The sequence below is a fragment of the Dendrobates tinctorius genome, unplaced genomic scaffold (genome assembly GCF_039654945.1).
Source record: "Dendrobates tinctorius isolate UK_male_01 unplaced genomic scaffold, ASM3965494v1 ptg000016l, whole genome shotgun sequence".
NCBI classification, from domain to species: domain Eukaryota; kingdom Metazoa; phylum Chordata; class Amphibia; order Anura; family Dendrobatidae; genus Dendrobates; species Dendrobates tinctorius.
This window is the reverse complement of record NW_027361684.1, coordinates 5,342,103-5,356,950: the sequence shown is the minus strand read 5'-3', so window position 1 is coordinate 5,356,950 and position 14,848 is coordinate 5,342,103. Positions and strand designations below refer to the sequence as shown.

Sequence of the window (14,848 nt, the reverse complement as noted above, 5' to 3'; positions counted from 1 at the left end):
TGTTATCATCATCCTGATAGCAGCCGAGACGTGTCCGTGCGCAGGTTTGTTCATGGCGCTCATACTCAATGCTGAATTCATCGATGTTTGCAGAAACTTATTTCCATTTTTCCTTCATATGCAGATTATTCCCAGGTCTATCCATCCTGTGATTTCCATCCATCTAGGACTTCTCCTTCTTGGTGTTGTAATTTCAATGCTGAAGAGCAAATTTCGAGAATAAGCTTCTAATGGCCATCGTATTCCAATACAGGTTCTCAGCTTAATTTACTATGACTCTACCACCAAGGTCAAGTATAAATGGATGTAGGATTTTGGGCAAAAAACATCTAGGCATGCAAGTTAGAATTCTATAACCACACAATAATTAATGTAAAGGCGTAGTCAGACGGCCATATAAATCGGACCAAGATCAGAACGCAGTGCTCAGACTGGCCTCGGCTCTCTCAACCCGAGTGTGACAGCGGCATAGAAATACCGTATATGAAGCCGTCACGCTAGGGTTGGGAGAGCCACCGATCAGTCCGAGATTCAGCCATCCATATATGAACCTTTATGTTCGGACCAACCATGGACAGCCTGCCTCTGAACTAGCCGTCTCACATATGCCTAGGAAACTGTTAGTTTGGGTCAGGAGACCCACGGTCAGTCCAGTCCAGGCATTGCAGATGGTATAAAGATCGTGAAACATGAGACGTCTGAATTCAATACCTTAAAAGAAAACAAATCTATTTCACAGAGCCATGTCAGACCTGATCCCTTCTGTCTGTGAAATCAGGAGTCTGGGGCTTATAGCTTTTCCGCTGAGAAAGTCAATATGGTGGCACAGGCTGGTCAACCACAGCAACAATCACAGCTCTAATGGATGTCAAAGGGGGGTTGTCCTCAGCTCTGAAGTCCATCAATAAAGCAATGTACCTTGTAGGAGGATCATCAAAGAAATCAATACACTTAATTTTCATGTGAACATAAGGAATGTTTTCTCCAGACTTACGCAGCAGATGTTTAAGCTAAAGGTTTGGCTCCTCTTAGCCCAAGAGCCCATAAATGGACCTTTTCTTACTTTCATACAGATTTTGGATACTGCAGACTTTCTCTGAATTGGCACTGCATTATTCTCATGCTTCAGATTAACCACACTCCTGCTGCAACTTATATTTAGGGCAGAAATGGGTTTAATGATTTTTACAATTGCTTATATAAGAATCTAGCCTCCCAGTACAGTACGTACCTGCACACGCAACCTCCGATTCTCACAAGACCTCCTTCTCTACTCCCCTCTTCCCACAATCACATACACTGGAAAAATCTTGTATCTCCCCTATTCTTGTACTCTCCACCCCAACATATCAGACTCTCGCCTACCATGGAAACCTTCAAAAGGAACCTGAAGACCTACCTCTTCTGACAAGGTTACAACCTGCAGTAACCACCGATCCATCAAACCGCTGCACAACCAGCTCTACCCTCACCTACTGGATCCTCACCCATCCCTTGTAGATTGTGAGCCCTCACGGGCAGGGTCCTCTCTCATCCTGTACCAGTCATGACTTGTATTGTTTAAGATTACGGTACTTTTTTTTAATTATGTACACCCCTCCTCACATGTAAAGCGCCATGGAATAAATGGCGCTATAATACTAATAAATAAGTGAACATATAAAAAAAAAAAAATGGCTATTTGTATGACAAGTAAAATTTGTTGTGCAATGTCTGAGTATACCGATATCCCAAATGGGTTGGAAAACCACTGTTTGGGCTCAGGGCAGGGCTTGGAAGGGAAGGCGCGCCACTTGAATTTTAAAGTGCAAAATTGCGTGATAAAGAGAGCAGATGCCATGTCACTTTTGCAAAGCCCCTACTGTGCCGAAACAAGCTTGAACCACCAGGTGCTTAACAGAAGTTTATAACCTGGAGCCATAAAAATAAATATATTTTTTCACATAAAAATGTTTTTAGCCCCAATTTTTTTTTAAAGAATGTGACAACATTGCAGAAATAGCCCTGACCAAATTTTCAAACCATTTGTGGTATTTGAATGCAGAGTTGTGGGATTATCGTTTTTTGATCCCACCATTACAGACAATGAAAAGTTGTTAATGGCTAATAAATTGCTCAGTAGCACAGATGAACCATCAGAGCACGCTAACCTACATGAGTTGATAATTTTACATAGTTATCTAATCTATTCTAGAGCTTTTGTTAAAGTAGTTTTTGAAACGTCAGAATATAATGCTCGGCATTTGCTTACAACTTGCAGGACATATTGCTTTTGTTCTTCATCTTTTGTCAGAAGGTCGTTAAAGTCGGTTACTTCCTACCTCTTTTAATTTTTCTTTCCTAACTTTTGGATTTACAACCCTAGCGTGCTCTGATGGTTCATCTGTGCTACTGAGCAATTTATTGGCCATTAACAACTTTTCATTGTCTGTAATGGTGGGATCAAAAAACGATAATCCCACCAACTCTGCATTCAAATACCACAAATGGTTCGAAAATTTGGTCAGGGCTATTTCTGCAATGTTGTTGTCACATTCTTTATAGTCTAACAGACTATGCAAAATACCTAAATCTTAAAATACCTCAATTTGGATTTTTTCAAACTTTGAGCGACGAGCGGCACGGGTTAACGTCGTTTGATCGAGCTCAAATTTTGGCTATCTCAATATCTGGAAAGGCGAATCATTTTGTGTGGTCCAGACGGACAAAATTCCGACATCGAGTTTTTGCGGTCACCCTAGTGGACACTGCAGAGCGAAAATTGTAAAACTGCCACTGTAGTGCCCAGCTCATGCTTCTGGAGTCATGGATGTCTTTTTCGGGGCACGAAGCAAATTTGCTTTTCCAGAGCCTATGTAACATGGAAGCCCTCGGTATTTCCGTTAACAGATGACGGACATGAGTGGGGACTTGCTTTTTTTTTTTTTAGATACTGAGTTGAAGATTTTATTGGGAACATTTTATATTGGCGTTTCCATTTAAATCTGAGTGACGCAATTCAGGTGAAACCCCCAAAGGATCCATTCACTATAATGAGGTGGCAGAGTTACTCTAGACTCCATATGGAATCTTTTCAGCATAGTCCTTTTCAAAAGTGCACAAAACTGGTTTACCGCGCTTTTATGCAACCGGACAGATACCGTACCTGGCAGTGAGAGCCAGGTGTCAGCTGTGATGTACACTAAAAACCTGACAGCAATTGAGCGGACAGAGCTCCTGTGCACACAAAACTGCCATGATGTATCAATACATCATAGGTTGGGAAATCCTTCCCTTCCATGACGCATGGATACGTCTAAGGTAGTGAAGAGATTAATTTGCAAAATTCAAGGCGGTAGTTACTGGCATCTGATGGTCTCTGTGCTTTTCACTGGCACAGTCAAAAATAACCTAATTTGCCAAAGAATTAGGTGAATCTTTAGGGGTCTGAAGTTCCTTAAGTAGGAACATAGCATACTATGCAGGTGTAGAGTATATCCCCATGGGGCTTGTAAGAATCACTGAACAGATTGTTTTGGCTTCTGGAATAGGTTCTACAATTGCAAAGCTTTCTCAGTCCAATCGCTGTGGTATCCACAGAAAAGATATAGGTACGGTAAACCAATGATGTCTGGACATGTGGATCCAACCTTGAATAGAAAGATTGTGTGAGGGTAAAATCAATCAGGAATGGGGAATAGACACCTTTAGTAGAGTTTATCATCAAGGATTGGGCAAGTAACAAGACCAAAAAGACCCAAAACACAGCATGAGCCCATGTAGGATACATATGCCAAAGAAAGTGAGTAAGGCCACTTTCACACTTCAGTCTTTTTGCATCAGTCACAATCCGTCGTTTTTAGAAAAAAAAACGGATCCAGAAAATTATTTTGCTGGATTGTTTTTTTTCTCATTGACTTGTATTAGCGACAGATTGTGACGGATGGCCGCACGTTTCGTCCATCATACAACGGATCCGTCAGAAAATCAGTGTCCGTTGGCCAATGGATTCCATTTTTTCAACCGAGCATGCCCAGGAGAATTTCCATTCCTTTAATTTAACCCCAAAAGCCGTTCTGGCACAGAAAAGTCTCATCATATTCCTTTAAAATTCCTGTAGTGGCTACTGCGACGGATCCGTCGAAAAAACGGATCCAATGAATTAGTTTTTTTTACAATCTGCACTGGATCCGTTTTTTCACACTTTGACAGATGGTGACTGATGGCAAAAAGACTGAAGTTTTAAAGAGGCCTTGGGGGGGGGGGGGGGGGGGGGGTTGCATCAGAAGACCTGGCCTCCAGACACTGACCTTGCCCCCCCTCCCAAAAAAAAAAGTTCAGGCTACGGGGTTCAAACTGTAAAGAAGAAGAAGGAAAAAAAAGCAACCAAAAAGTATCCACGGATTTAAGAAAAATGCAAATCTGCAGAAAGAGGTAATTAAATCAATAAGACCAGCCAGGTTCATAGTGTTGGACGTCCCATTTACAAGACAGATTTGCGCATTGCTGGACAAAGGGCACCAGACTGACCCCACTGATGGACATGGGGCTCGCTTGGTTTACATTAGTCATCTTAACAGGAAAGAAGGACACTGGACCAGTTTTAATCTCTGGATTAGAACATCGAGCAACTCTACCTTGTTGCTGCTTTCCCCTTTTGTATAACTTTATTTAAATTTAAGTATATACATATAGCTAGGAATCAATATACTCCGGTCACAGAACTAGCAGCTGAAGATTTTACTAAGCCATAGAGGTCCATACTTGTATGAGGTCGGTATGAGGAGACATCGCTGTAGATTAGCAGTCGGACATATTACTGCATATCTCAGACTTTGCTCTGGATTAACATTTAGTGGAATCATCTGACAAAATACCAGTAACTTCAGTAGCCTATAACAGATTTAATTCAGGGAGGATTACATAACTTTTATAAGTTACTAACAGAACCCAAGTGGAAAGATTCATTTAAAAAGTAACGCTCTAGTCAAATTAATTATTAGGGATGAGTCTTTGAATTCCATTAAAAAGAGTGTTCCTGAAAGGCAGATCCATCCAGCGTGCTTCAGTACACATGCACCATGCCGTATAAGAAAGTCCAGAACAGGACGTACGTAAAGAGGCCCCCGATAAGCCCCCCGGTAAAAAGAGGCCTCCTCGATTTAAAGTATTTGTTCCACCTGCGTCCAGACTTTAGCACCAGCAGCAAGGAGAGGAGGAAAGAGGCAAGGAAGTAGAAGATGAATCCGTACAGGCCTGTGAGGCCTAGAATCCCAGCCGTGGCTCCAGATAGGGCAGAAACCGAGGTTCTGCAGTAGTCGAGGACGGCAGCATTCCCCCTCACTGCGGCTTCACTGATGAACTGCGGACCTTCTCGCTTCAGACCGACTGCAGCCATTGCTGCCAGTGTATGAAGTCCAGCTACAGCTGTGCAAGGAAAGAAGAAAGGATTAGCGCCTTGTCATTAGAAGGAATAGACCACGGCCATGGAGAAATTACTTCAGTACCAAGCTCAAGTTTACATACAGGAAAGCATAGGTCGTCTGCTATGTCCAGCTAAAAGGACAGACCCCGTTGGCAACAACATCAACTGGAGCCCAAAGTTTGACAGTTTGCATGCCTTTTGCCTTATTTAAAGGGGTTGTCCGGTGTTAAGGGACTTTGTCAGGCACTCTGCATCATGATGGCCAAACATTTATATACACCGTCCATTTGCTTGTTTTCCATCTATTCCTTTACATGGGCAGAACTGTCAATCAAAAAGTGGGGGAGGTGGGTTAGAAAAAAAGGGAAAAAACAAAACACATGGGAAGGTGCACTTAAATGTTTGGCCTCTCCATGATGCACCAAGCGAATAGGCTTATGCTTATGCTGACAGATTCTCCTTAACCCCCAAGGGTGGTTTGCACGTTCATGACCGGGCCAATTTTTACAATTCTGACCACTGTCCCTTTATGAGGTAATAACTCTGGAACGCTTCCATGGATCCCGGAGATTCAGACATTGTTTTCTCGTGACATATTGTACTTCATGATAGAGGTTTTTATGCCCTTAAATCACAGAGATACGACACACAAAAAAAACATAATAACTAACATTTCCCACATGTTTACTTTACATCAGCACAATTTTGGAACCAAAATTTTTATTTGTTAGGAAGTTATAAGGGTTAAAAGTTGACCAGCGATTTCTCATTTTTACAACACCATTTTATTTTTAGGACCACATCACATTTGAAGCCACTTTGAGGGGTCTATATGATAGAAAATACCCAAAAGTGACACCATTCTAAAAACTGCACCCCTTAAGGTGCTCAAAACCACATTCAAGAAGTTTATTAACCCTTCAGGTGCTTCACAGGAATTTTTTGAATATTTAAAAAAAAAAAAAAAAATAATGAACATTTAACTTTTTTCACAAAAAAAATACTTAAGGTTCAAATTTTTATTTTACCAAGTGTAAAAGGAGAAATTGGACTGCAAAAGTTATTGTGCAATTTGTCCTGAGTACGCTGATACCTGATATGTCGGGGGAAACCAATGTTTCGGCGCATGGCAGAGCTCAGAAGGGAAGGAGCGCCGTTTGACTTTTTCAATGCAAAATTGGCTGGAATTCAGATCGGACGCCATGTCACATTTCGAGAGCCCTGATGTACCTAAACAGTGGAAACCCCCCACAAGTGACCCCATTTTGGAAACTAGACCCCCCAAAGAACTTATCTAGATATGTGGTGAGAACTTTGAACCCCCAAGGGCTTCACAGAAGTTTATAACGTACAGCTGTACAATTAAAAATTCATATTTTTTTCCACAAAAATGATCTTTTCACCCCCAATTTTTATTTTCCCAAGGGTAACAGGACCCCAAAAGTTATTGTGCAATTTGTCTTGAGTACGCCGATACCCCATATATGGGTGTAAACGACTATTTGGGCGTATGGCAGACTTCGGAAGGGAAGCAGCGCCATTTGACGTTTTTGGCTGGAATTGAGATCGGACACCATGTCGCGTTTGGAAAGCCCCTGATGTACCTAAACAGTGGAAACCCCCACAAGTGACACCATTTTGGAAACTAGACCCCCTAAGGAACTTATCTAGATGTGTGGTGAGCACTTTGAACCCCCCAGTGCTTCACAGAATTTTATAACGACTGGGCGTGAAAATAAAAATATTGTATTTTTTCAACAAACATCTTTTAGTCCCCATTTTTTTTTTTTTTATTTTCCCTAGGGTAACAGGAGAAATTGGACCCCAAAAGTTGTTGTCCAATTTGTCCCGAGTACGCTGACACCCCATATGTGGGAGAAAACTACTGTATGGACACACGTCGGGGCTCGGAAGGGAAGTAGTGACGTTTTGGAATGCAGACTTTGATGGAATGGTCTGCGGGTGTCATGTTGCCTTTGGAGAGCCCCTAATGTACCTAAACAGTGGAAACCGCCACAAATGACCCCATTTTGGAAACTAGACCCCCTAAGGAACTTATCTAGATGTGTGGTGAGCACTTTGAACCCCAGGGGCTTCACAGAAGTTTATAACGCCCGGGCGTGAAAATAAAAAAAATCGTATTTTTTCCACAAACATGATCATTTATTCCCCAATTTTTTTATTTTCCCAAGGGTACCAGGAGAAAATGGACCCTAAAGTTGTTGTCCAATTTGTCCTGAGTACACTGATATCTCATATGTGGGAGAAAACTACTGTATGGACACACGTCGGGGATCGGAAGGGAAGTAGTGACGTTTTGGAATGCAGACTTTGATGGAATGGTCTGCGGGTGTCATGTTGCCTTTGGAGAGCCCCTAATGTACCTAAACAGTGGAAACCGCCACAAATGACCCCATTTTGGAAACTAGACCCCCTAAGGAACTTATCTAGATGTGTGGTGAGCACTTTGAACCCCAGGGGCTTCACAGAAGTTTATAACGCCCGGGCGTGAAAATAAAAAAAATCGTATTTTTTCCACAAACATGATCATTTATTCCCCAATTTTTTTATTTTCCCAAGGGTACCAGGAGAAAATGGACCCTAAAGTTGTTGTCCAATTTGTCCTGAGTACACTGATACCCCATATGTGGGAGAAAACTACTGTATAGGCACACGTCGGGGCTCGGAAGGGAAGTAGTGACGTTTTGGAATGCAGACTTTGATGGAATGGTCTGCAGGTGACATGTTGCCTTTGGAGAGCCCCTGATGTACCTAAACAGTGGAAACCCCCCCCCCCCCCAAATGACACCATTTTGGAAACTAGACCCCCTAAGAAACTTATCTAGATGTGTGCTGAGCACTTTGAACCCCCAAGGACTTCACAAAGGTTTATAACGCCCAGGCGTGAAAATAAAAAGATCATTTTTTTCCCACATAAATGATATTTTTGCTCCCAATTTTTAATTTTCCTAAGGGTAACAGGAGCAATAGGACACCAAAAGTTGTTTTGCAATTTGTCCTGGAGTAGGCGGATACCCCATATGTGGGGGTAAAACACTGTTTGGGCGCATGGCAGAGCTTGGAAGGGAAGGAGCACCATTTGACTTATTCAACGCAGAATTGGCTGGAATTGAGATCAGACGCCATGTTGCGTTTGGAGAGCACCTGATGTGCCCAAACAGTGGAAACCCCCAATTCTAACTCTAACCCTAATCTCAGCCCTAGCCCTAACCCTAATGGGAAAATGGAAATAAATATATTTTTTTATTTTATTATTTTTCTCTAACTAAGGGGGTGATAACGGGGGGTTTGATTTACTATTTATGGCGGTTTTTATGTTTGGCAGCTGTCACACGCTAAAAGACGCTTTTTATTGTAAGAATAGTTTTTGCATCATCACATTTTGAGAGCTATAATTTTTCCATGTTTTGACCAACTGAGTAATGTGAGGTCTTATTTTTTGCGGGACAAGTTGACGTTTTTATCGGTACCATTTTCGGGCATGTGACATTTTCTGATCGCTTTTTATTCCGATTTTTGGGATGCAAAATGAACAAAACCAGCGTTTCATGAATTTCTTTTGGGGGGTGCGCTTACACCGTTCCACCTGCGGTAAAATTGATAAAGCAGTATAATTCTTCGGGTCAGTACGGTTACAGCGATACCTCGTTTAGGTTTTTTTTATGTTTTGGCGCTTTTATGCAATAAAAACAATTTTATATAAAAAAATAATTATTTTTGCATCGCTTTATTCTGTGAGCTATAACATTTTTATTTTTTTCTCTGATGACGCAGTATGCCGGCTCGTTTTTTTGCGGGACAATATGACGTTTTCAGCGGTACCATGGATATTTATATGCGTCTTTTTGATTGCGCGTTATTGCACTTTTTGTTCGGCGGTATGATAAAACATTTTTTGCTTCGTTTTTTAATTTTTTTTTAAGGGGTTTGCTAAAGGGGTTAACTAATGGGACAGTTTTATAGGGCAGGTCGTTACGGACGCGGCGATACCAAATATGTGTACTTTTATTGTTTTTTTTATTATTTCCAAAAAACGAATTAGGGAAATTTTTTTTTTTTTTTTTTTTAAATTTATTTAGCGATTTTTTTAAAATTATTTTTACACTTTTTTTTTTTTTAAACTTTATTAGGTTGTCCCGGGGGGAACATCGCTGTCCTTTGACAGATCGCTGATCTGTCACATCACAGATCACTGTGACAGATCAGCGATCTGTCACAGGCATAGACACAGACTTCCTCATGCCTGCGCTTTGCAGGCACTGAGGAAGCTAGCTCCCTGCAGGCCCCCTGAAGGTCCCCGTCGCCATCTTGGATTCGGGGACCTACAGGGAAGGAAACCCTCGCAGCAGCGCTGCACATTGCTTCCCTGAGCCGCCCACAGCAGCGCACAGAGGGAGCCCCCTCCCTGCCGATGCTTCCCTTTAACCCCCGGTACACCGCGATCGTGTTTGATAGGGTGTGCAAGGGGTTAACGTGTCGGGGGCGGTCCGTGACCGTCCCTGACACTGTGCCGGGTGTCAGCTGTGATAATCAGCTGACACCCGGCCGCGATCAGCGGCGTTCACCACGTGGGCGCTGCTGATCGCTGTGACGTACTATCCCGTCCCTGGGAATTAAGTCCCAGGGCACATGGACGGGATAGTACATCACATGGCAGTAAGGGGCTAAGCTACCAGACTTGCAGTCTTGTGAATCCTCAGACTGCGTGCTGTGAGGATACTCTGATGTCAGGTCATGTGACCACAAGCGTTTGATATGCAATCTTGGCCACAGTTAGACTAGACTTGCGTGGCCTTGATCAAAGCAAGTATATGGAGGGAGGCTTGAAACAGTCTAGTCGGAATGTGGCCAAAAGTATGCAAATAGCTACCCGCTCCACGCAACTGAGAATCCTCACACCACGCATGGTGCACCATGTTAGAATTCACAAGTCTACTTTCAGAGCAACTGCAGACTTGTAGCATAAAACCAGACAACCTATTAAAAGTCAAATTGATCCATCGGGGCACTTCTTAATCCTGTTTCTCAAATGTTTCAGCCCTACTAGTCTCATGAACAAGGTGTAAGATGTGGTGCTAATCCAGCCTTAGAAAAATAGATGCTCTTTTCCAAAGAGACCCACACTCGCTCACAGATCTACTAGTGAGACTAGACTTAAGGTACTGTCACACTTAGCGATGTACCAGCGATCCCGACCAGCGATATGACGCGGTCAGGATCGCTGGTGCATCGCTAAGTGGTCGCTAGTGAGCTGCCACACAGGCAGATCTCACCAGTGACATCGCTGGGGTCGTGGGTCGCTACTTACCTGTCACACCAGGCGATCCTGCGTCCTCCCGCCCGGCTCCACGTGTCGCTCGTCGTCACAGCAGGAAGCGCCGAAGGAAGCTGACGACGAGAAACAGTCCTGGACGTTATCACGCGATCAGCGATAATCAGCGGGGGAGCGGGTCGTAGGTAAGTATCAGACACAGCGATATCGCTAGCAATAGCGCTATAACGTCACAGGTTATAGCGATATTGCTAGCGACATCGCTTAGTGTGACAGTACCTTAAGGGGGTAGAGGATTGCAAACCGGAGCTGTCACCAGATTTCACAAAACAAAGCGCGCACATTAAAGGGAACCCATCAGATAAACTTCCTGTGTTGGGAGTCCAGCTGTTCGCAAAACGCTCATTTTATTATTGGGCAACAAAAACTTCAAAAATGATTATACAGACATTCCGACATGGATTTTCAGAGTAATGACACAGCCTCAGTGTAAGAGGGATACATCCCATGTATTCGACATAAAGGAAGGCCACATACACATTCTGTTCAAACTGTCAGGTATTGGTACTCCTAGACTCAAAGGGTGTGCAAGAAGTGCAAGGGCTGCCAAAAACTAGAAAGAGGGACTGCAATACACCCTGGAAGTAGAGGAAGGATCAGAAAACATTTTTCCCACATTTTTAAAGGAGTGGGACTCCTAGACTGGTAAACCATATGCACAAAGCACAAGGGCTGAAAAAACGCTACACTATTTTTCATTGATGACCTACCCTCCCGATAAGTCATTAGTGTCCGATTAATTCTGACACCCCTGAAGATGAACTGTTTTGTGTCGCAGCAGCCATCCCGAAATACTCACTTGCCGAGCTGCTCTGTCTACTGATGGAGGCCGAGGCAGGGTACTACACAACCGTCTCCTATTGATTTTAATAGCAGGCAGATGTGCAGTACCGGGCCGCGGCCTCCATCAGTAGACAGAGCAGCTCAGCAAGTGAGTATTTTGGGCCGGCTGCTGTGACACAAACAGCTGATCAGTAGTAGTGCCAGGTATCGGACCCTGATCAATGAAATTTTGATGACCAATACTGAGCATGTCATCAATGTAAAAGTAGCCCCTTTCTGACCTCGGGCGCAATAGCACTGCTTTGATGAGGGTTCTGGCGTTGTGCCCGCATCAAAGCTGGGACATGTCAGCTGTTTTAAACAGCTGACATGTGCCCGCAATCACGATCCATCAGCGCCTATTAACTAGTTAAATGTCACTGTCAAACACTGACAGCGGCATTTAACGAGTGCTTCCGGCCACCAGAGGTCTCAGAGTCCTCTATGATTGTTGATGCCGGATTGCTATGAGCACCAACCCAGTGGTCAGCGCTCATAGCAATGCTGTAATTCTGCTACATATAGGCGATCTGCTCATCGCCTCTATGTAGCAGAGCTGATCAAGCTATAGCAGCGTCTAGCCTCCCATGGAGGCTATTGAAGAATGCCAAAATTAAAAAATATGGAAAAAAAAAAAAAAAAAAAATAGATTAAATCACCCCCTTTTTGCCCCATTCAAAACAAAGTATAACCCCCCTAAAAAAAAAAACCCACACATACACATTTGGTATCGCCACGTTCAAAATCGCCCTATCAATAAAATAAGAGGATTAACCCGATCGCTAAACGGTGTAGCGAGAAAAAAAATCAAAACGCCAGAATTAAGTTTTTTTGGTCGCCACGACATTACAATAAAATGCAATAACGGACGATCAAAAGATGGTATCTGCACATAAATGGTATCATTAAAAATGTCAGCTCAGCACGCAAAAAAAAAAAAAAAAAAAAAAAAAAAAAAATCCTCAACCAACCCCAGATCACGAAAAATGGAGATGCTATCAGTATTGGAAAGTGGCGCAATTTATTTATTTTTTTTTTAAAGCAAACTTTGGGATTTTATTTCTCACCACTTAATTAAAAAAGAACCTAGACATGTTTGGTGTCTATGAACGCGTAATGACCTGGAGAATGATAATGGCAGGTCAGTTTTAGCATTTAGTGACTCTAGCAAAAAAGCCAAACAAAAAACATGTGTGAGATTTCATTTTTATTTGCAATTTCACCGCACTAGGAATTTTTTCCCGTTTTTGTGTACACAACATGGTAAAACCAATGAGGTCTTTCAAAACTACAACTCAACCCACAAAAAATAAGCCCTCACATGGCCATATTGACAGAAAAATAAAAAAAGTTATGGCTCTGGGAAGAAGGGGAGCAAAAAACAAAAGCGCAAAACTGAAAAAAGCTGGGGTCATTAAGGGGTTAAGAGCAAGGGTCACATGATGACCCTCTAAAAATCATGAGCAAAGTATTTGGGCATCACTACTCACGATCTCATATCCCTCTACAGGGCGAGAGGCCAGAATCAATAAATGGAAATGTAAAGAGCTTCTTGGAATGTCAGAGTGTAGGATCATTTGCCTCCTGGGACTCTACGTGGTGGGAGGAAGTTTAGGTGAGGATTTTGTTGTCCAGACTTTTAGCTAGAGAGTCTGGACCGAGAGGAAGACAAGGTGGTGCTGGGAGACACTGGAAGCTTTATCTGCTATCAAACCAACCACCTGTACGCACTGTTCTGGCTTCAAGGGTGCTGTCCTGCACAGTGAGACAGGAAGCTAGGTCTCATGGATGAGAATGTTTGTTGTGCTCCTAAAGCAGGCACAGTTTCATCTGGCCCATGGCCTTGGCCTCTGCGTGCTCCATCAGCAGCACATCCACTACCTCCGTACGTGACCACACGCCTTGGACATTTTAAATTAGGTATATAATATATGCCTAAAAACGTTGCAGTATGAAAAGGGAAAAGATAATACGTAGCCCTGAAAATGATTTGTTGTTAGGTTGCAGCAGTATACCCATAGAAGGGCTGTAAGGCAATAAACCCTGCCTATACGCCTCTAATCCAAAATTACCCCTCCTCCACCAGCTATCCCTACACTGAATGCAGGGGATAGCAGTTCAACTTGAGAAAGGACGGTACACAGCTGCCCTGAAAAGGACTTTTGCTTTATGGTGCAGCAGTGGTACAAGTACTGCCTCTATACCGGCTCCAATCCAAGCTCTCCTGCCAAGCCCAACTCTCCCTGATCTGCTTCCAGAGGAGCGTGTGCCGAGTACAAAGTCTTATACAAGACGCAAAGGGCGAGACAACCACAGTAATGCCAGTCAGTAGCCAAAGTGGCTACAACATTACCGGGTATGGCAGGCAATCGCTGAATAGTTATCGGCCAACAGTCACAAAACATGCTGGCCGGGGACTTGTGCATGGCACTCGAGCACCTGCTATACTCCATCGAATACTGAGCAGTGCCGGGCACCCCGATGCTGGATCGGGTAACGATCGCTCAGCACTAGCCTTTAGCAGCTTCTCCAGGTTGTATCGTGCAGTGTAAGCAGCTCTGATGGTGAGGAGCCCCCTGGTCCCTGCAGTAAGACCTCCACGTCCCCTCCATCTGGAGTGACAGCTCTGGCATCCAACCAGGAGCCCACTATAGCCGCCATCCCCAGGGTACACGCCTGCCCGGAGGGGGAGGAAGCCCGGGCGTGCTATTCTTCCTTCACCGCACAGCGCCACGCTAGTCCAGCGGCCGGATCCGGCATTACATCGCCATTTACGGGTAGAACTCGGGCTATAATACCACATGCAACCCATAGTCAGGAGGGCGCTGCTTTTCACATGTGATTCTCATGCTCGATCGCTGCCTGTCCCTTTAATTTCCCCCTTCCTGTGGCCTAATCCCACGACACATCCCCGCCGGTGACACAGGGGACTAATATGTGCACCAGGTAACGTGCGCGCTCTGCCGCCCAGTATACAGCACCTCTGCGGAGGATGCCACACCGTCTGCTGCGCCCTCAGCCTCCTGGTACCGACCGCTCCGGAGCACCAGCCGAACACTACAGCGCGAGCTCCGCCATATTCAGAAGTGACTGGAAATGACCTTTCACCCCGGAAGCTCTTTTACACGACAATGAAGCATTTACCAGCGGCCATATTTGTTGATGGCAGCGTGTTCTAATTTACATAATGAAACGAAATACATGTAGAAATATCCGGGCCGTGTCTAACGAGGTCCCTCCCCACTTATAATCACATTATATCGGGGTGT

The 14,848-nt window shown here is 43.8% G+C and overlaps 1 protein-coding gene across 2 annotated transcripts; it reads right to left on the bottom strand.

Moving 5' to 3' along the window:
* Window positions 1–4,863: 4,863 nt before the first annotated feature.
* On the bottom strand, window positions 4,864–14,752 carry EMC6 (ER membrane protein complex subunit 6). Of its 2 annotated transcripts, none has more exons than XM_073565317.1 (2): window positions 14,614–14,752; window positions 4,864–5,406 (listed from the first exon to the last, which is right to left on the bottom strand). In XM_073565317.1, the coding sequence occupies exon 2, from the start codon at window positions 5,375–5,377 to the stop codon at window positions 5,045–5,047; it is 333 nt and encodes a 110-aa protein (XP_073421418.1). In that variant the 5' UTR covers window positions 5,378–5,406; window positions 14,614–14,752; the 3' UTR covers window positions 4,864–5,044. The 2 variants fall into 2 exon arrangements, with proteins under 2 accessions (XP_073421418.1, XP_073421417.1); XM_073565316.1 differs by having other exon boundaries at window positions 14,561–14,720.
* Window positions 14,753–14,848: the final 96 nt, after the last annotated feature.